Source organism: Rhineura floridana, chromosome 15, assembly GCF_030035675.1.
Source record: "Rhineura floridana isolate rRhiFlo1 chromosome 15, rRhiFlo1.hap2, whole genome shotgun sequence".
Lineage (NCBI taxonomy): Eukaryota > Metazoa > Chordata > Lepidosauria > Squamata > Rhineuridae > Rhineura > Rhineura floridana.
In genome coordinates this window covers 20521437-20544286 of record NC_084494.1, presented here as the reverse complement: position 1 = coordinate 20544286, position 22850 = coordinate 20521437, and the positions used below count along the sequence as shown (strand labels likewise).

At 43.3% G+C, this 22850-nt stretch overlaps 1 protein-coding gene and 1 pseudogene across 6 annotated transcripts in view; one reads left to right on the top strand and one right to left on the bottom strand.

Annotated features, from left to right (window-relative positions):
- Window positions 1–22850, bottom strand: part of PTPRU (protein tyrosine phosphatase receptor type U) — a 580511-nt gene that overhangs the window by 290020 nt on the left and 267641 nt on the right. For all 6 annotated transcript variants that reach the window (XR_009759096.1, XM_061596132.1, XM_061596131.1 and 3 more), the window contains 3 exons: window positions 7447–7718; window positions 6114–6195; window positions 1001–1116 (listed from right to left, as the gene is read on the bottom strand). Coding sequence is in view for 5 of the 6 variants with exons in the window: in XM_061596132.1 (XP_061452116.1) it covers window positions 1001–1116; window positions 6114–6195; window positions 7447–7718 (470 nt within the window). In the remaining variant the exon portion in view is untranslated. The remainder of the gene's footprint in view (window positions 1–1000; window positions 1117–6113; window positions 6196–7446; window positions 7719–22850) is intronic.
- On the top strand, window positions 18900–19388 carry LOC133370819 (ras-related protein Rap-1b-like; annotated as a pseudogene).

Here is a 22850-nt window from a genome sequence, read left to right as displayed (position 1 = left end):
ATAGCAGACATTTTATGCTGACACCCATGGCACTTTTATCAAGATATAAGTACTGGCATCTCATTTTTTTATTATTTTGCCAAAAAAGCACTGCCTATGATAGTCAAGGTATGACAGGCATCCAGCTGGATAAAAAGGTCTATCCATGGATGTCTACTTGGTATTGTTTTGTATCTGCTGCTGCTACTTTCTGTATTGTTTTAAACTGTTCTTAGTTGTTTTTATTGCATTTTGTACATCACCTTAAGATGCGTGTGGGAGACAAAAAATAAAAAAGAGGGTGTCATTCACCCTCATTTTACAGTTTGCTGTTCCTCTCAGCATTCCTCCAGCAACAAATAGCACTAGAATGCTTATCTCTTTGTGGAATGGTATGAACGAAAGATGAAGGAGCCAAAGAGTGTTTGGGCCAGGTAAAACTGAAACACGTCTTCCTTTCATGCAAAAAAAAAAAAACATACCTTAAAACAGGTTCTTTGGGTTTCAGGACCATCTCAGCTGAAAGATGGTCAACTTAACTTTTATGGGAAGAAGGTTACTATTGAAATACATCAGGACAGAAAGCCTATGCTAACCCACCTCCAACTCCCTCTGAGTATTCTTGTATACATTCTATACTTCTGCAGTGATAGCCAGTGGAGGCTGGTCCACAGGGCACTGCTCCACCAATCTCAGCCTGCCTTCTTACTTATATTCACCAGCCCAGAGGGTGGCAGTGGTTGTCAGCTTTCTCCTGCTGTATCTCAGTGTTGCTCTTGTAGGACTCAGAATGGAGGAGGATGGGAGCACAACTAGAATTATTTGGCTCTGTCTGTCATTGGCTCTGGCTTCCACCACTGCTGGGATCTCTGGCTTCTACCCTGCCAGTCGCCACTGGTTATAGCCACAAAATGGCATCTTAAAAGAGCCAAGCTGAACATTCAAGAAGGAACTAACAGGACAGAAAAACTGCAGGTTAATCCATGAGGAGTAATCATGGTAAGCTCCAACCACCACTTACCTGCATAAGGAACTGCTCTGCTTCAGATGCCTTGCCGGCAGCCACACACTGAAAGGTGGCATTCTGCCCAGCATTCACCTCCACATCACCCAGGCGGGAAAAATGAGGTGCTTTGGCTGCCAAAATATATAGAGAAAAATAAATCCACAGCAATCTCTGAAATGGAATTTCTTTCTCGCTTCCTCCCTCCCATACCCACACGGTGTCCTGGCTCCCAACTAGAGAAGCAGACTCAGGACTCAGAGACTGGGTTTTTCTACATAAAGCTTTATTCCAGAAATCAGAACAGGGATCTAGCACCTCATGCTAGGCCTAAACCAGGATTCAAAGAGGAACAGGCATACTAGATGTTGGAAGCAACAGCAGATAAGTTATAGCAACAGCAAATACAAGCAGTGCTATTTCTGATATATCAAAAAAAGGGTGGGCATTCAACTCTATGAATTAATACAGGCTCTTAGCATGAGCTGCAAGATGGGGGCTATGATGGGGGGGCAATTGGGATACTTGTAACAATCTCTTCTCTGTCCCCATGACCTTGGAGAAATGGCTGACTCTGCTGAGTCGCTTTCATTTCCCTCTGCCTGAGAAGTTTCAGTGTTTTAGCAGCACTTATCTCTTTCACTGTTATGCTTGGCCTTGGTGCCTGCAGAAGGTCCTCACCAGCTGGCTGAGACAAGGAAAGGCTGCCTGAGCCTTCCTCAATATCTCCAACAGCTGGCTTTGAATCTTCTGGAGACACATCCTCAGTAGTCCCTTCATTCATCATTGCTGGCAATGTCCTCCCCAATGTCAGTAACCCCTCCTCCATTCTCCCAGCCTCGCCAGAGTTTCTGCTTGGGGCCCATGACAGACAGTATAGCTGATGACCTCAGTATTCCTCAGCCTCAGTACCATTATTTGTTTAGTGTGCCAAAGAGTAAAACAAGAACAAATTATACAAATATACAACAAAACCATAATACATATATAATAGTGTAACTTAATGAATACCAAAACAATTCCTTTGCACTTCCCCAATCAGCATCTCTCAGCCTCCTGGCTCTCCACCCTGGCTCTTACCCAGGGCCCAACAGACACAAATCATCCCCAAAGTCTCAGGAGAAAGAAGGTTCCTACAGGATCCCAAAGACGGCATTTAGGACATTTTTGGTAGGCCTTGGAACTATCTTGAATATTGGATCTTTCCTGTGTGCCATGTTGTATTTTTTGCTGAATACTCTGAACAGGAGCCTGGAGTTGTTGCAACCAGCCAGCAGCTGGCCTGCTCTGTTAGGCAGAGTGAGACAACTGCCACAAGTGGCAGGTGCTCAAGGGTGGCAGCAGCTGCCCCAGGCTACTCCTCCTGAACACCCCAGCCATGCCTTTCTGTTGCTACATGGCCATTTCTGGGACCTCTAATTTAGCCTTCTATCTTAGGGACAGGCTGTAGCTCCGTGGTAGAACATCTGTTTTGTATGTACAAGGTCCCAGGTTCAGTTTCCAGCATCTCCAGATAAGGCTGGGAGGGACTCCTGGGTGAAATCCTGAGGAGCCACTGCCAGTCAGTGTGGACAGTACAGAGCAAGATGGATCCATGGTCTGACTCATTATAAGGCAGCTTCCTATGTTCCTTTGATGGATGGAGGATGCTATCCCATCACCAGGGGTGAAATAAGATTCAGATTGCAGTCCAATCGGCTTCTGTACATGGAATAAGGAGGGGACACGATATTGTCCTTCATCTCAGACACCAAAATCTCTTGTGCTGGGCCTTCTCAGTCCTCTATAATATGCACACAGCAATTCCGGCCAACTTTAGAGCCATAGTAAGTAATACGGAGAGCATTAGTACAGCTGTGATGAAATTGCCTCTCCAAATTCATCACCTCATTTGTAGGCTATGAAAATGGAGGGATGCATTTTTTGGGGGGTTGCAATTAAACTTTTTTTAAAAAAAAGGTTCATAGAGTGATTACAACTGGTGGCAGGGGCAATTTCCCATGAGCAGTCTGGGAAGGAAGAATAGTGGCCATTAGCCAGCAGCCACCAAGAGGATATCAAAAGCTGTGGCCACAGGTGGCAAAAAAAAGTCAAAGAAAAGGGAACTGTCACCACTGGCATACTCCACAGTGAGCTGAAAAAAACAATAAGCCCCCTGAAAATGGTATTGAATTTCTGACTTTTTGCCCACTCCAAATTTTAAATCAAAAGTTAAAATGTTTACCGCTAAGATGAATATATAAAGCACTTTAAGCACTTATGAAATACATTTTTCACATGTTAAGGGTTGCATCCAATGTTATTCCTACTCAGAGCAGACCCACTGAAATCAATGGAAATGGCTAACAGGCTCATTAATAACAATGGGTCTACTCTGAGTAGAACATAATTGGATACAACTCTGAGTATTACAATTTTGAGCCGAAGTTCAAATGTTTAGCCCCGTGATAAAATAGATAAAACATTTTGAGCACTTATTAAAAGCACTACATAAATGCCAGGTATTGTTATCACAGAGAATTTTATTTTATTTCAAAATAGAAATTCAGGCAAGCAAAAAGGAAGAACAATACATAAGAATGCAAAAGGTATTTTGCATTTGAACGACACACAAAGTAATGAAGAAACTCGCTAAACATTAAGAGAGCTTAGATGTATATATTAAGTGGCCGAATCCTAGTCAGGAAAAAAATATCCCTCTGTATTTTTGGAATGTGATCAGCAGTTTATAAAGGGTTATCCCATTAGAAAAAAATAGAAACTATGGTGCTGCAAATTCTTTTTTGAAATTCCTTGCTTGCTGCACTTGTTGAGTAACTATGTACATAATGATGGTCTCCCAAATTTCACCAATCCTCAGCTGTTAATCAGGTTGCTTGGGAGACTTCCAATTACATGCTGCACATGATCTGACTGCTGTATACAATTGCTTTAAAAGGTCTTTGTGCAGAAATCCAGGGTTGTTAGGTCCAAAATAATGAAGAAGCAGAGCTGTAGGAGTTACCTGTATTTGACTGGAATGTGGCTAAAGAAATTCCTGGCAATAAACAGCAACCTCGTTCCAGAACTCCTGCTGAGTATTATTATATACTGCAGCAGACTCCCGAGTCAGTGGTGTAATGTCACATACAGAGCAGCCTCCTACTGGATCAGAACATTGGTCCATGTAGCCCAGAGTGGCCTACTCTGACTCGCAATGTCTCAGAGGTCTTTGCCAGTTGAAATACATTTTAACCGGGCTTTCTGCATGCCTAAGAAGAGCCCTGCTGGATCAGACGACTCCAAATTATCTGAGAACTTGCATCTTGGAAGTATATAATTATGCAAAACAATCAAGCATACACAAATATGCTTCCACTGGTGATTTTCTTCTTATTATGGGATTCGTGTTTGTTTGCATGCAGAAGGTGAGGAAAAAGCTCTGTTTTGCTAGCCATTAGACAACTGTCTCCTCATTTGCTTGCTGGTCTAACCACTGTGCTTCTAAGCCAGGGTTGGGGAGCCTTTCTCGGCCACCACATGCCAATGGTGGGCAGGGTCAGAGGCAGGAGTGGGCAAAGCAACATCTGTACATTTTACCTTTGTGCAGTAGGCTAGTGTCTCTCACACTCAACCATTCCTCTCTCTCCCCCTTCCAGGCAGCCAAGAGGCAGGATCAGAGTTCAAGGACACATTCCAGCCAGGCAAAAACATTCAAGGAGGGTGTAAAGCAAGGCCAGGGAGAGGTATGGCCTGGGGAAGGAGGGTGTGGCCTGGAAAGAGTTCCAAGGGCCAGATAGAGAGGCCCCTGTGGCCTGAGATTCTACGCCGGTTTCTAACAGCTAAACTACATATTACATTACTTGTCCTTTTTTTTTTCCAAGAAGAGGATAGTTATTGTAAACCACCCAGAGAGCTTCAGCTATGGGGCAGTTTATAAATACAAAAAATAAAATAAATAAATAAATAAATAGGCCACTTTTGTTCTGAAGAAACAGCAGCAATGGGATCCCAATCTGAAGCACACTCCTGATTTGGATTGGGGGGCCCTGCCAGTTGCCTGATGAACATTGCTCCCCAACATACACACATATGCTGCAGAGGCCAATAGCCGAGGGGGGGATTTTTGGCTGGAAACTGGGACAAGCCTCTGATCTCGACTTGGGCCCCATTCTGAATCAGGACACCGCAGCCACTTTTTCCCCAACATAAAAGTCATTCATTTAAGCATGTAATGCATAGTTTGCCACCAATACTTGTTAGTTTAGCTCCAGGGCCGGCTCCAGGAATGCCAGGGCCCTTGGGCATCAGCTTAACCTGGCCCCCAGCCTGTGTGCATGTGTGCGTGCGTGCAGCACCCCCCAACCCCCACCTACCTCTTTCCTGTCTTTTACCATTGCCCTTAACAAAGATGGCGGTTTCCCTAAGGGGATGACGCCTCCGCTGCCATCTTTGTTGCCTAACAATAGCAACAACAAGCTTGCTTTTTGCTCCTATATTATGTTGTTGAAAAGGAACGCTTGGGAGAAAACAAGGAGTGGATTTTTTTTGTGTAAAAGGACTTGTAAGCTTGGTTCAGCCCCTCATCAGAAACTCCTGGACTGAGCATGTGTGACTTTTTAAAAAACAGAGTCCTCGTTTATTTGTCAGCAGTGCAAATTTCTCCTAATGTACATGTTTTTGCATGCAGTTGTATGCCTGATATTCACTTGTTTGCAAAGCAATTTTTCCTAATATAATGCATTGTGTGCTTGTTATTTTTTACCAGCATATGCATTTTAATGCACACTTTACCCCAATATATGCATTTTTGTACAGATTACTTAGCTGGAGAACTGCATTGCAAAATTGGGGAAAGTGCAAATTTCGAAGGACAGCTGTGCTTCAGTTTGCATATTGTTTCAAAAAGTGTGAATTAGATTAGCCTTTAAATGTGTGCCGAACTGAATTTCTCCCCCATCCCTAAAATGTCTGGCCAGTCAAGTCACTGTTCTGCATCTGGCTCCAGCTGGTAAACCTCAGGGCTCTAGTTTTTGGGTTTTTTTAAAGATCCTGCAAGTCTGACGCCTGCCCACTACTGGTGTAAGGGATCTATGACAGGTCAGTGGCTGCCGTCAGAAGGGAACGGTGATCAGGATACAGAACGACTTACAGCAGGGATAATTCAAGAGCAGAATGTCATCCAATCCTAGATAGCCTCGGTGTTCACTGGAGACCACTGCCTCAAACAGGACCTGTGGAGGAATCAAATATATCTGCCTTGTCAGAGAATTGTAATACAGAGGGTTTTGTGTGCCTTGCATATAAAGCAGGGGTGGGGGACCTATGGCCGTCCAGGTGTTGTCAAACTCCTATTGACCCCTTGTCATGGCCAAGGATCAGAGATTATGGGAGCTGAAATCCAGCAACAACTAGAAAGCCACACATTCCCCATCCCATATATAAAGACCAGAGAGCACTGTCACAGGACAACCTTAGGCTGTGACCACACTAACCACCTATAGCAAAGCGTTTCCCTTTGCCACACCCGGAGGGGGAATGGGTTGATCTGCCAAACAGTTGCAAAACCTCTTTGAAGCGATTAAAAAGAACAAAAACCACACACACTACTCCCACCAGGTTTTATAGTAAAAAGACTAGTGTTATGTGCCCCTGCTTTCAGAAAAGAGAGGTGGAGACGCACTGGAATTGGCAAAACAGTAAGTGTGTCTCTACCCCTAGACAAGTCTGCTCAGAAGTAAGTCCTACTGAATTCAACAGGGCTTACTCCTAGATAAGTGGGAATAGGGTTGATTTTTTTTAAAAAAAACCCTAATTAAAACATCACAAAATTCTACAAGCATCATCCCTGGGTTTGTAGCAAGTATTACATTTTTTTTAAAAAAAAAATCATTTTATTACCATTTTATTCCACCATTCCTGCAAGGAACATGAGGTGGCATTCATCATTTTATTTATTTATTTGACAACATATAACTCACTTGTCCTTTATCTAAAGGCCACAGGTTAAAAAACTATTAAAAGCCATCATAAAAGTAATGCATGTGTGAGGGGGAAAAAACACAGGAAGAAAAATAACAGGAATAGAAAATACTAGGATGTTGATAGGAGACCTTCATGTCCCACACAGCTACAATTCCCAGAGTTCCATAGGAAGAGGGATTGACTGTAGAAGGATTGACTCTGGAAATTGTAGCTTTCTGAGGGGAATAGAGGTCTCCTAACAACTCTCGGCACCCTTAACAAACTACAGTTCCCAGGATGTTTGGTGGGAAGCCACGACTGTTAAAGTGGTATAATTGCTTTAAATATATGGTGTGGATGTGACCTATTTGTCTGCTTCTCGCCTTCTCTGTGTTATCTTCCCTGATGTACTCCCACATCTCTCTGTTACAGTCTTGTTGTCAGGATCCGTGTCCCTCAACAGCCAAGTCCCAACCCAAACCTCCTACTAGCTTTGTCCTGAAAGGTAATCCTGCACTCACCTGGTATTCATTGGGCCAAAACATGCTGACGGACAGTTCCACTTGGTGCCACTGGCGCCCATGGGATCCAGAGACATTCCACACCACACTGCCCAGCGGGCCCCCATTCACCTTCACGTAGACGTTCAGAGTCCCCGGGCTGTGGCCATCACGGGTGTACATGAAGTAGCTGAACTGAAGGCAGTGGGTGTCATTCTCACTCAATGTCTGAAAAAGGATATGAGCTTTTTGACCCTGAGCACGCTGGGAGGAGTTGACCATCAGGTAGGAGCCTACAATGAAAAGAGAGAAGGAGAACACAGAGTGTTCACTCAGCAGGACATGGATCAGAGACCAGGTTTGGACTAACAAGCTCTTCACGTGGGTCCACTATAATGCTGCCTGTTCTTCCCACTTCATGAGCCAGCGGGTACACGGCACATCTGACAAAGCACTCTTACATTGTCTCACGACTCAATTCTCATATTTCACAGGAACAGGAGTAGAGGAGAAATTCAATTTTGTTTACATTCCAACGAGAAACTACTCAATTTGCACTTCTCAAACCAATACGTGAACCGAAATACAGCTATCCTAAAAAACGTGCACTTCCCCAATGGTTGTGATCCAGTTCTCCAGCCAAACAATATGTACAAAAATGCATATATCAGGGGGGAACAATCAATTGTTTAACAATCAATCCCTCTTCCCAGGGAACTGTGGGAACTGTAGTTCTGTGAGGGGAATAAGGGTGTCCTAACAACTCTCAGCAGCCAGCATCTTACTGCTGATCTGCCAAGTCATCTCCGTCTCTATTGCCACAGATGCATGGGAGAATGCGCAGGCACAAACAGACTGAGCTCACTAACCAGCCTGATCACAGGAGTGCCCACTTGCTTGCCCAGTCCTGAACTGAGAGAAAAGTCTTACACAAGAAGTCGTGCCTGCCCCATCCTGCAAAAGGGTGGGTTCCGACGGCGTGTCAAGTGTTGCGATAATGTCTTCCCTTGTGTAGCTATGCCAAGTAGTGCCTTGCTGTGATCTAAACTGTGTGACCTGCAATCTGATCTATGTTTCAAGTGTGTGCTAACCTGTGGATTAAAGCCATTGGCAATAACTGAGCTGAGAGTCCCGAGTCTGAATCCTTTGGTGGGAGCCAGCCCAACTACTCCTCTTCCTCATCACTGTTCCCACTTGCTAGTTTGACTGGCAGAGAGCCAAGCAGCAAGAAGAAAGTGGCATCTGCTGCTGCTCCTCCTCCTCACCACTTGTTATCTGGGCCAGAGTGAGAGGCAGGAGGTGAAGCAGGCAGGTTACAATGGTAAAGAGGAGAGTGGACAGCTCCTTGAAAATTTGGACTAAAACCCAGAGCAGATTCCACTGCCCCACTGACATGGAACCACCAGCTGCCACTGTCGATAGGCCTTTGATCTATTCCAACAGGGTCTGTTCATGTTCCTGTGAGCTGATGTCCTTGACTTAGTTAGTCTGGTGAGCCCTTAGAAATCCACATTTACACAGCAGTTGAAGCATGGCTTACAGGCAGCTAAATGAAGGCAACAGAAGGGGATAACTTTGGAACCCAGAACAGATAGCACTGTTGTTGTTGTTTTGCTGCATGTGAAAAAGCCATTATTCAACAACATAATAATTGTAAGTCTATATTATTGGTCACGCGGGAGCCACAAAGTGGCTTGCAAAATCACCATAAAAGGAAAAAAATAGTACAAAAACAACCTATAAAACAGATGTAAAGCAAAACAAGTAGGTGATGGATGCCGTCAGATGGATAAATTAGGTCTCTCTCTTTTTGGAGAATGATTGTAAGTATAATCACACATAGCTGCATCCTATTAATCACTGTCTCTCTCCTGCAGTCCAAAATTGAAATATTAGGTATTTATAGCAATATATTTGATGGCAGCTATAACTGAATTTGTATCTATTGCACAAGGGCTCAAACACCCATGCCATCTTTTTGCATTTTTAGAGACCTCCATATAGCACTCTCTCTCTCTCTCTCTCTCTCTCACACACACACACACACACACACACACACACAGAGTGCCATCTTATCAGTACTATTGCTACTTGTATCATAGCCAAGTAGACCATGATAACTATTTACAACTTGCCTAGAAACTTGCTAGCTGCATCCCTTCAGCTTTTATTACCTTGACATTCCTATCTCCACCTGGATTTAAACCATTTAATTTCCAGTTCCAGTTCTTTGAATCATTAAACACATAGATGCTTCTGACTTTAAAATGTGCTCAGCAGGGCTGTTAGGCAGTTCAGGGGCTATTACCATCAGCGTACCCCATTGCATCTCTGCAGCTCAGCTTGGGGGAGAGATGGGGCAGCTACTGTCCCTCTCCCATCACACTGCTACAATATTTGCAGAACTTTTTCCTATGTTATCTCCCACTCTACCTTACATCATGGTACCTCCATGGCTTTCAGAAAGCATGGTGGTCCACATTAGCAGTTAGGTCATCCAGTGAAACTGATTGACAGGAGACATACAAAAGCCAAAAAGAACAGAAGAACATAACGTATTCTTGCTGCATCAGGCCAATTGCCCATCTAGTCCAACATCTTGTTTTCACAGTGACCAAGCAGATGCCTACAAGAAGCATTCATTCACACAACACGTAATTAATTTCTGGAAATCCATTCTCAAAAATGTGGTGGAGGCCACTAGCTTAACTGGCTTTTACAAAAGCACTAGCCAAACTCACAGACAAAAAGGTCTATAAATGGCTACCAGCACAGCCCCGGGGAAGGGCTGCAGCTCTGTGGTAGAGCATCTTCATTCCATACAGAAGGCTACAGGTTCAGTCCCGGCATCTCCAGGTAGGACTGGGAATGTCACCTGTCTGAGGTTGCATCCACAGCATACATTTAACACCATAAACTTTAGCAGTCATGAAGAATCCTGGGAACTGCAGTTTGCTAAGGGTGCTGGGAACTGTAGTTCTGTGAGATCATCACCCTTAACAAACTACAGTTCCCAGGATTCTTCATGACTGCTAAAGGGGTATAAGTGTGCTTTAACTATATGGTGTGGATGTGACCTGAAACCCTGGAGAACCTCTTCCAGTCAGTGAAGACCAGGGGTAGCCAACCTGGTACCCTCCAGACCCACTGAAATTAATGGACCTAAGTTAGTCACGTCCATTAATTTCAACTCTGGGTAGGATTTAGTTCAGAGGTTCCCAAACCTTTTTCCCTACGGAGCACTTGAAAAGTGCTGATGGCCTTGGCGGACCACTAATCAGTTTTCTGCCTGTTGTAGCAATTGTAATGCACTGTAATGCACACTTTTTAATTGTATTTCTATTGCTTTGTTTATTTCTTATACTGTATTTTATAGTATTAAAATTTGCATTCAATAGAATTCAAATTGCAACACAATAAAATAGAATAAAAGAAGCCATGCAAATACAATTAAAAATAAATATGAATGTTTACTGTGGACATAACGCGGACCACCTTAATGAAGCTCAAGGACCACTAGTGGTCCAGAGACCATAGTTTGGGAACCCCTGACTTAGCTGAATGTCACCCAAGATATCTTCCTATGTTCCTAGTGATGATGGCTTTATGCAACCTCTAGGTCTCAGTATGAAATAGCAGCAACAATCTGTTGCCTTCATGTTCTCCTTACGGCTTTGCAGAGGCACCTGGTTGGCCACTGTAGAAAACAGGATGCTGGACTAGAGGTACCTTTGATGTAACCCAGCAGGGCTCTCCTTTATGTATGTGAGGTTCTATGCTGACACTAGCCCTATTCAGGTAATCACCTCCATGCATTCTCAAAACGCACAGAGCCATTCACACCAGCCCTACTAGAAGTGGAAGGATCTGACAATTTCACTTAATATAATGCAATTTTGTATGTTGTTTTCACTAATATGTTCATTTTATGCACATTTCCCCCTAATATAGAGTATGCATTTTTGTAAATGTTCTTTGGTTGGAGAGCTGCATGGCAAAATTTGGATAAGTGTATATTTTGAAGGGTGATTGTGCTTCAGTTCTCATGTTGTTTCAAAAAGTACAAAATTAGGAGATTCAGCTTGATGTGTGAACTGAGTCTAATTTCTCCCCCATCCCTGAGCCCCACTCCCAACATAGCTGTTCCTGCCAGCTGCAGTTTCAGACCATTGCAGCATAATGTCTGAAGCAGGAGACTTCTGAACAATCTTAGAATCCACCACACGATCAGAAATCCTGGGCAAATGGGCTTTAGTGGGAAAAATCTTCCTAACTATTGGAGCCATACAACAATGGAACCAGTTCCCTAGAGAGGTAGTGGGCTCTCCGATACTGGAGGCATTCAAGAGGCAGCTGGAAAGCCATCTGTCAGGAATGCTTTGATTTGAATTCCTGTATTAAGCAGGGAGTTGGACTTGATGGCCTTATAGGCTCCTTCCAACTCTACTATTCTATGATTCTACAAAATTCCAAGCAAGTTTAGCTGGACACATGAAGGTCCCCCCTTCAGACTCTCCTGCTCCATCTGCAATGGTCAGGGGTGGAGGAGATGGGGACATGGGCACTGGGGCAGGCTTAGTACTCCTGTGTTAAATAAGTGGGTTTATTGTATTACTAGCCTTTGGGTCACTTGTATGGATCAGCACACAGCTGTTTGGAGCATCCACCCAATCACAGAGTTGGAGGGGATATTGTAGGCCATTGAGTACAACCATCTACCCAGTGCAGGAAATCCAGAGCTAGAATACTCTCAACAGAGGACTGTTCAGCCTCTACTTGAAGACCTCCAGTAAGCAAGAGCACACCACCCCTCTAAGTAACTGATTCCATTGTCAGAAGGACTGTAGCTCAACGGTAGTGCATTTGTTTTGCATGCAGAAGGCCCCAAGTTTGGTGCCCGGCATCTCTAGACAGGGCTGAAAATGTTCCTTGCCTGAAACCCTGGATATCCACTCACAGTCACTGGAGACAATACTGAGCTGGATGGGCCAATAGTCTGACTCAGTATAAGGCAGCTTCCTATGTCCCTACTATTAAGAATCTTCTGCTAATGTTTGACCAAAATATAACTTAAGCCCATGAGATCTAGTCCTGCCCTATTCTATATGACAGCCCTTTGGTATTTGAAGAGTCCTACCATGTCTCCTTTCCTTTCCCTCAAACTTAGGAACATAGGAAGCTATCTTATACTGAGTCGGACCATTGGTCAATCCTCACTGGCAGCCTCTCTCCAAGGTTTCAGAAAGGGGACATTCCCCAAACAACCTGGAGATGCCAAGGATTGAACCTGGAACCTTCTTCATGCAAGGCAGATGTTCCACCACTGCACTATGGGCTACCTTCTGTTCTCCAGGATAAATATACCCAATCCCTTCAATGTAATGTGGCATTGCCTTATGCTGAGTCAGACCATTGGCCTGTCTAGCCCAGCACTGTCTTCTCAGATGCAGTGGCTCTCCAGTGGGTCTTTCCCAGCGCTACTAAGATTTTTTTTTAAAAAGCCTGAATTGAATCTGGGACCTTCTACTGCTAAACTATAACGCCTCCTCATAGACTGAAACTAAGATGACTTTTGAACAATGATGCTATCAGGGCAGGACTTTGGGGCAAAAAGCCCCAGACTGCTGCAATGCATTTTATGTTGGGCTGCCTTCCAAGACAGTTCAGAAACAGCAGCTAGGGCAGAACTCTGAGCCAAACTGATAACAGGGACCAAGCAACCCAGTCATAGTAACCCCAGGGCTGCCCCAACTGCACTGGCATCCAATGTGTTTCTGGGCCCAATTTAAATGCTGGTCCCAATCATCAGAATGAACAAAAATGTCCCAAACACCGCAGGACTAACTTGCCACAATCTGAAGTGAGTGAAGTTAATGCATGTTGCTATCTAAGGGGGGGGGCTATAAGGCCATTGGGGGGGCTATAAGACCATTAAGTCTAGCATCTAAAGTTATCTGACTGCAGCTTTCCCAAACTTGGTGACCTCCAGATGTTGTTGGACTACAACTCCCATCAGCCCCAGCCAGCATGAACATAAGAATGTAAGAAAAGCCTGCTAGATCAGGCCAGTGGCCCATCTAATCCAGCATCTTGTTCTCACAGTGGCCAACCAGATGTCTACAGGAAGCCCACAACAGGACCTGAGCGCAATAGCACTTTCCCCTCCTATAGTTTCCAGTAACTGCTGTTCAGAAGCACACTACCTCCAACAATGGATCAATAAATATGTATTGATAAATGTGGACAGTAAATTGATAAATGGTCAATGGTGAAGGATAATGGTGGCTGTCGCCCAAAACACCTAGATGGCCTCAGGCTGAGGAAGGCTGCCTTACTGCTCCACTGCTTCTGAAAGCATTGGGAGAACAGGCCCAAACAAAATATTGATACATATTTATTTATTTATTTATTTCCCGCCCTTCCTCCCAGCAGGAGCCCAGGGTGGCAATATTTGCATTTATGTTTATACTGGGCTTCCGTCCAAGGAACACATGGTGGCATATATGATTGCTCCCCTTCTAACCTCACAAAAATCCAGTGAGGTAGGTTAGTCTGGGAGATTATGACTGGTCCGAGGTCACCCAGTGAGCTTATGGTGGTTGGAGATTTGAACCTAGATCTCTGTAGAGTAAATCCAACACTATAGGCCACTATCCAATTCTGGCTCTCCTCATTCATCTCACTCCAAGCTAGTCATAACCTGGATACAAGATGCAAATCCATCCTCTCCCACTAGAACACAACTTTCTCAGAGGCAGCAGCATTCCAAAAAGCACACGAAAGATGCCACTAGCCAAAATAACTTTCAGACTCAACAGACAAAAAGACAAAACTAGGGTATTAATATGTTATCCATCTTAATAGTCCTGCATCTTGTATGTAAAAAAGTAAAATGATCCCATTTATTCATGTCTGAAATGGCTATCGTGACAGCTCCCCTTCAATTTTTAATCGCATGTACTCATTTAATTTCGACGAAGCCACGTGAACATTCTGATTTGTTTGTTTTTTACAAGAGTCCTCACTGGACATAATTCCAGTTTCAATAGAACGAAAACAGAGCAATTAAACCAGTGTGATCAAATGCAGGCAAACAAACAAGTGCACTATCCCTGCCTTCTGCTGGGTGAGGGAAGAACTGCTGGCCATTGTCTCACAAATAGGGATGGAGGAGAGGATGTGGGGTCCGTGGATCCTATGTTCACATGTGGTGGGACTGTGAACATATTCAAAGATTCTGGACGGATTTTTTTGAAGAAATATCCATTATAATGGGAATGAAAGTAATAAAAACACTGGAATTGGGATTACTTAATAAATTTGATGACCAAAACCAAACCATATCACATAAAAAGCAAATTGAGTATCTCTTAATAGCAGCACGCATGTTGATAGCTAAATGCTGGAAAGAGGCAAAAGGATTAAACATTGGGAAGTGGTATAGCATAGTATGGGAAATAGCGCTCTCAGAGAAACTTACTCAACGTTTGAGAGTAGCAAGAGGACAAAAGAAAAAAGATAGTTTTGCTACAGAATGGTCGTGTTTTATTACACATACAAAGAAAACATCTGCACCAATACAGGTTCCAATTGCCTTTAATAGCTTATGGCTACAATAGTTTCTCTGGAGATCTGGGATCTGTCCTCTTGTTAATTAATTATTATCTAAAACTGCCTAATAACCAATGTTAAGTAATTTGTATTGTATGTGGATAGTGACAGACTGAGTAGTACTTTTATATGTAATGTACTATTCTTTGCGTATATGGTTTCTGTATTATGTGAACATTTAATATTCAATCTTTATATATTTCATATATATATAAAAAAAAAACAAATAGGGATGGAAGGATCTGTCATTTTTTGTTCTCTCCCTTTCTCGTTTTTCAAAATCTGAAATTCCGTCCTCTGGATTTCAGCAGTAATTTGCTATTTTTTTAAAAAAAAAAATCCCCATGAAGGTTCTCTAGCATTTTAATTAGAATTTATCCTACTAAATACATTCTTGTATGTGGTTTTGACTAATGGACACATTTTTGCAAGCAATTTCTCGCAATGTAAAGCATTTTGTATGGTTTTTTTGCACATATATTCATTTGTATGCACACTTGCCCCTAATATATGCATTTTTGCAAATATTGCTTAGTTGGAAAACTGCACTGCAAAATTCAGATAATTGCAAATTTCAAAAGGATAGCTGTGTTTCAGTTCTCATGTTTGTCTCAAAAAGTACAGATTTGCTCAATTCAGCTTTAAAATGCAAATTGAATCAGATTTCTTGCCCATCCCTAGTCACAAATCAAATCTGTTCAGAGGCTCCACACTTAGAGCCCAAAGACAGCAAAATCGAATCACAGCTGGGAGGAAAATCCTACATCATTCCTTAGTAGCAGCCTGCTTTCACGCTTATTTGCTTTTGGGTTGGGTTCATGTAGTGCAAGTCATCTTTGTGATTTCATCAGCTTTACCCCTATGGGGTAAAGGAGGTGAGAGGAAGCCAGCACAAAGAAATCTAGAATGGGAGGGGAATAGAGGAAACAGAGCTGAGAGGAAGAGGGTGGATTTGTTCTTTTCTTCATTGTTCAAACTCAAGGAACGATGATCTTCAATGCATGACTCAGATCAAGAAAGAGAGGGGGCCCATCTGCACTATACATTTAAAGCAGTATAGCAGTAAAGACCCCTCACAGAACTGAGAATTCCCAGGGTTCCATGGGAAGAGGGACTGATTGTTAAACCACTCTGGGAATTGTCGCTCTCTAAGGGGAATAGGGGTCCCCTAACAACTCAGCACCCTTAACATACTACAATCCCCAGGATTCTTTGGGGAACAATGACTGCTTAAAGTGGTATGATACTGCTTTAAATGTACAGTGCAGATGGAACCAGAGACCTGCCACAGGTAAACAACATGCTGCTGTACTCCAGCAAATCCATCTTTTCTGTTGCATAATTAGCTCATCAGTTATCAACATATACAATAATGAGTGACGTCAGAGTCAGAACCAGTGGAGGCTGGTCCATTAGGGTGAATGGGTTGATGTTCCACTAACATCAGTTTGCCCTCAGCCAACTCCCAGCTGCCTGCCTTTCTTACAAGCAGTCAGGGAGTGGCTTTACCTGTCATTGGTTCTGGTTCCACCTATCATTGGCCTCCCTGCCTTCCACCTTACCAGTCCCAATGGGCTCCAGCCACCACTAGTCAGAACAATTTAATCAGCAGTAGCTAGTACAAATGCATCTAATTATTGAAATAAGTCATTCCATAACCGTCCATACTGTTGGGACGTATTCTCCACTTTGCACATAAGTTATACCATTATACCATGTTCCATAAAATTGGTCCGAATCCATTTTTTCCTGAGGCTGCCCTTATCTGACATGTCAGTTTTGCATCCAATGCACCTCATATCTGATTATACCAAGTATCAGTCAGTAAGTCCTTTCATGTCTGCCAATGCTTAGTGGTCTCCATTTGGGTAGAAAACAAGAATATCAAGAGAACTCTGTATTTCCCTCGATCTCTCTACCTGAGTGTCCTGTTTGAATTTTTGTGAAGTTCTAAAGGGATTGTTTTATTGAATATTTTAATTAGGGATGTTTATATTTAAATGCTTCAATGTGATTGTTGCATTGTCTTAATGTCTTGTATTTAGTTCTGTTCTGCAATGGTCTTTGGACTAAGCAATAAACATTAATTAATTAGTATTGTGTATTTCAATTATGGATGTTTATATTTTACTGTTTGTGTAACAGGTTTTCATTCTTTGTAAAACATTTAGAAGCCTATTTCAGCATTAAATTAATTAAACAACAATAATAACAGTAAACATTCTAGGAACAGGACAGAATGTGCCCAGATTTGGAATAGAACCCTAATCTCTCAACATTATGGAGTCTCAGTTGTTGGCACCAAATGGGAAATCAGCTGAGCTAGTAGTACAAGCTCGATCCTTCTTGTTATTCAGGCAGGAATTGTACTTTCTTCTGATGATATAATGCAGAATGACAGCTGGAATGTGCCAGCCTTGTTTTATTGAAGACATCTTTATACTATTAATACTTAAAGACTCCTACTAGGTTCTGCCTAAAAAGGTGTCTCACATCCTTGTGTATCAAGCTAGGAATATCTTCCAAAATTGTTTTGTCTTCAAGCACCAGCACCCATTTAGCCTGCTGCATCCTAGAGAATCTCCAGTACCTTTACAGCTGAGTTCCAGAATAATTATCACAGCAAAATCATCCAGGCTGGAACCAAAATTCAAATGAGTAGATTCTGCAGCAACTTCAAGGTTCCCCCACCCCAAATGTGCAAGCTCTGGCAAGTTTCTTATCCCTAACATCATTTCCTTCAGATTTAGGATTCAAGCATGTTGAAACTTGTTCCTATTTCTCAAGAGTTGCTTTTTCCAAAAATTGGATCCTTCCAGAAATAAAAAGTAATTTCAAAGGAGTGCCAAACTTTGATTTCTTAAAAAGTAGTCACAGGCTGATCATTTAACCTCTGCTCAGTGACTAGGTAGAGCACCAGCAGCACCCGGCAATAATGGCAGTCAGAGAGGGCATTGTGGATGTATGGACACATAATGAGAAGACATGATTATCCAGAAAAGAAAATAATGCTGGGATAAACAGTAGAGAGCAGAAAAAGAGGAAAACCAAACAAGAGATAGATTGATTCCATAAAGGAAGCCACAGACCTGAACTTACAAGATCTGAATGGGGTGGTTTATACCAGATGGTATTGGCAGTTGCTGATTCATAGGGTCGCCATAAGTCGTAATCGACCTGAAGGTACATAACAACAAGTCCCCTAAAACCTGAAGTCAATTCTGGGAGGGCATTCCTCCACTGGGGTGCCAAAACAAACAAACAAAAAAGGCCATGTTTATTCTCATAAGAATCCTAGGGGAAAAGTAAATAACATTTCTATTTTTTCAGATATGAAACTGAGGATGCTTCAAGTTAATAGCTACTAGTCGTGATGGCTATAGGCTATCTCCAGGATGAGAGGTATCATGTCTCTCTGAATACCAGTTGCTGGGGAACAACATCAAAAGAAGGCGCTTGCCCTCCTGTCCTGCTTGTGGGCTTCCCATTGGCATCTGATCACAAACAGGATTCTGGACTAGATGGACTATTGGCCTAATGTACTTATCAGTATCAGGGACTGTGACTTGCTCAAGGTCATCCAATGACTATATTGCCAATATGGGAGCCAGAGCAGAGCAGAGATAATTCTCTCCTGCCCTCCTCTCCTCTCTCCAGTGCCACCAGACTGAGCAAGGGAAAACAGAGTGAGGCTGGGCATGCAGCACCATGACAATGGTTTCATGCCTTGCCCAGCCAGACAGAAGGGAGTCTGTGTGTGCATTTTTTTGGGGGGGGATAGAGGGTTCAGCCAGGGAGGCAGTGACAGGCACAGGAAGTGGCAGCACCATGTGGTATTGAGGTGGTGACTCAATGCTTGCACCATGCATGACTATAAACCAGTGGTTCTTGGTTCAGGAGGAGTTGGAAAGTCTGCATCGACTGTTCAGTTTATTTGAATATTTGTAAAAGTAGACTCCTACCAAAACCAAGATGAAGTAGATGCACAACAATGTATGCTTGAAATCTTAGACACAGCAGTAATGGAACAGTTTATGGCCATGAGAGATCTCTACATGAAAAATGGTCAAGAGTTTGCTTCAGTATATGCCATCACAGCACAGTTGACATATAATGACTTGCAGGATCTAAGAGAACAGACTCTTTGAGTCAAACGCACTGATGATGTTCCAACAGCTCTGGCTGGCGACAAGTGCAATTTGGAAGATGAAAGAAAGGGACAAAGACAGAATTTAGCAAAGCAATGGAATGACTGTGCATTCTTAGAGTCTTCTGCAAAATCAAAGATATATGCTAATGAGATCTCCTACAACTATGTGTGGCAAATTAACAGAATTAATATGGGAGCCTGATTCCAGGTTGCCCAGCTCCAAGTTCAACATTACATCCTTTGGACCACACAGAAGCTCACGCTGCTGATGAAAGGCTGTGGTCTATTTATTCACCGCCATCTTCCACATTCCTATTCCCCTACAAGAATCACTGCCTCAGAGTCAACATCCTTCTAACGTTTTAGAGAGAAAAGTCATTCTTAAGTGGAACCTAGCCACATGCTGACTGATATGTCGATTCCCTTTTTGGCTCTAATTCCTTTATCCTCTGGTGAAATTATTAATGTGCTAATGAGGTTGGGTGCACTTGGCCCAAGAAACACTATTTCCAACAACATAGCTTTGAGTTTGCTCCTTCCTCTGAATTGCAGCCAAGAGATGTCTTTAGAAAGCCATCCTTTACGCAGTCCAATCTCACAGGGTCTCATTTATTAATGACAGATATTTCCTTCTTGCAATACTAGCCAAAATGAGACGAAAATTAAACTGCTGCGGGGGACCTCAGAGCGATGATATCCTGTCACAGCTGGGGGGGGCGGGGAGAGAGACAGACTCAAACTCTCCTGCAGTTCAGCTGGGGAAAAGCAGCTCTCTCAAATTCATAAGGGAAATGGTGATCCTCAAGAAGTTGCTGAACTACAACTCCCATAATCCCTGGCCATTGGCCATGCTTGCTGGAGCTGATGGGAGCTTATTCAGCAACATGTGTAGGGCAACAGTTGCCCACTCTGCAAGGGTGGGGAACCTGTGGTGCTCCAGCTGTTGTTGAACTAAAACTTCCATTATCTCTAACCAGTGACCATGCTGGTGGGAGTTTGAGCACATCAGCTGGTCAACCCAGTGCGTGGCAGCTGTGAAAAAGGCAAATTCCATGCTAGGGATCATTAGGGAAGGTACTGGAAAAAACTGCCGATGTCATAATGCCGTTGTATAAATCTATGGAGCAGCCACAGTTGGAATATTGTGTACAGCTCTGGTCACCTCACCTCAAAAAGCATGCTGTAGAGTTGGAAAAGGTTCAGAAAAGGGCAGAGAGAATGATCAAGGGAATGGAGAGACTCCCCTATGAAGAAAGCTTGCAGCATTTGGGGCTTTTTAGTTTAGAGAAAAGGCAAGTCAGAAGCGACATGATAGAAATGTATAAAATTGTGCATGGCATGGATAGAGAGATTTTTTTTTCCTTTTCTCATAACACTAGAACTCGTGGACATTTAATGAAGCTGAATGTTGGAAGATTCAGGATAGACAAAAGAAAGTACTTCTTCACTTCAGTTAAACTATGGAATCTGCTCCCATAAGAGGCAGTGATGGTCACCAACTTGGATGGCTTTAAAAGAGAATTAGACAAATTCATGGACGACAAGGCTACCAATGACTACTAGCCATAATGGCTGTGCTTTGCCACCATGGTCAGAGGTGGCATGCTTCTGAAAACCAGTTGCCAGAAGCTGCAGGAGGAGAGAGTGCTGTTACACTCAGGTCCCGCTTGTGGGCTTCCCATGGGCATCTGGTTGGCCACTGTGAGAACAGGATGTTAGACTAGAAGGGCCACTGGCCTGATCCAGCAGGCTCTTCTTATGTTCTTATGGAGGTCCAACATGTTAGCAACCCCTGCCTTAATGACCCACCCTGTCTTGCTTTGAGTACAAATGGTTATTCCTGCAGCCAACATCTGTTCCTTTCTTTTAGGCTATTCTTGTTTTCATATTAAAACCCTCTTTCCATCATTTTGGCATGCCTTCAAGAACTGTTACACACACAAATCTGTATAGCTCCAAATCCTATATGCACCAGCCTTCCCCAAGCTGGTGTCCTCCAGAAATTTGGGAATACAACTGCCATCAGTACAGATGTGCTGGCTGGGGCTGGTAAAACATCTGGAGGGTGCCAAGTTGGGGAAGGCTGCCGTACACAAACTGTGAACTCATTCCCCAAAAGTGGCTCCTTATGTAGCCAAGAATGGACCATCCATGCAAAAAAGAGGGGGATCACAGAAGGCTCAGGGGAACCCCAAAGTCTGAGGGAATACAGAAAAAAATAGAAAAAAAATATAAAGATCAGTGGTGGTCCCAGAACATTCCCATGAGGGTAGAGCGTGCTCAATGCCACCAGAATACCGACTGAAGGTTGGAGGGGGTGGGGGGAACCTGGAAACCAGGTCAGAGGGGAAATGGAATGGAGTATCCTGGTAAATGGCATGGCTGACTGGCACATTTTGCTGCAGGGTCATGAGAATTTTATATATGGAAAAGTGCAGGGTTTTTTTTAGAACAATAAATAAGAAAATGCCATGAGATGGGACAGCCTTTCATTAAGCAGAAGCAATATTCATCTCACACGGCACCAAGATGCTCCAGGTGGCATCCCCCTGGCAAACAAGTCACTAACCAGGTGTATCATAATTGCCTATTTCTCCTAGTTGGGCTGTGTGAGAGGGCACCACAAGGACCATATCCACTCACACCAGGTAGGGTTGTGTGAGGGCTCCGTAGAAGCTATTTCCCCCCCAGTAGTCACCTCTGTATATTACACTTTTAAGAGTTTCAAAGAACTCTGAATTTCATCAGGCCTGTGTTCCCCTCTCCATCACGGAGCTGTAATGACGATGTCGCATGCAGTGTAGCCTAATTATCTTATAGCGGGGATTTCCGTGGGTACAGCTTTTCTCATTCGGCCTTTTTCAGCTTCTACAAGCAATTTCAGCTTCTATGCACCTATTAAAGGTACAGAACCCCCTTCTTCAGTTATCCTAATGGGGAATGTGGCACCCAGTGGATTTCTACTTGTCAGGAAACTAATTAAAGGCATAAAGTCTCAGTCAGGATATTTCTCAAAGGGGTGGCCTGGCAAAAGAAAAAAAAATGACCTTGGGGCCTTAATTATCAAATTGTGCCGACCCATTTGGGTCATTAAGAGATCAGGTCAAAATTGTTTCACACGCTGTTATTCAGTCTATGTGGAGGCCATGGGGAGGATGCTTCTATGAGATAGTTTCAAAAGTTTCCACTGGGTTTATTCTAACTCATTCCAGTGATATAGGACAGGCACCCTAACAGCCACAGGCAGCAGTGAGTGGGGAGTTTCAGGCTGCATGCAAGTAGGCCATCTCCAAAGCAGAGCCAGCAGACTTGCCAGAAAATGCCACTGTCACAGAAATCTTCCCTGTGACATGGCCAGCTCATACAGAAAGCCCAATACAAATATTACCTCCTGCAGTGTGGAGTATGGCCTTGTGGAAGTGCGTTTTAACCACCTCCATGCTCCACAGGTAAGGATGGGAGGGAAACTCGATTCAGGAGAACCTACCTCATTTGCACTTTCCAAAACAATGTGCGAATGGAAACACAGACACCCTCTGAAATTCACACTTCTCTAAATTTTGTAATGCATTTCCCCAGCCAGGGTAGGATATAATTTTAATAATAATAGTGAGTGGGGTTTTTTGTGTGTGACAGTATTCACCAGCACAGAGTACCAGCACCT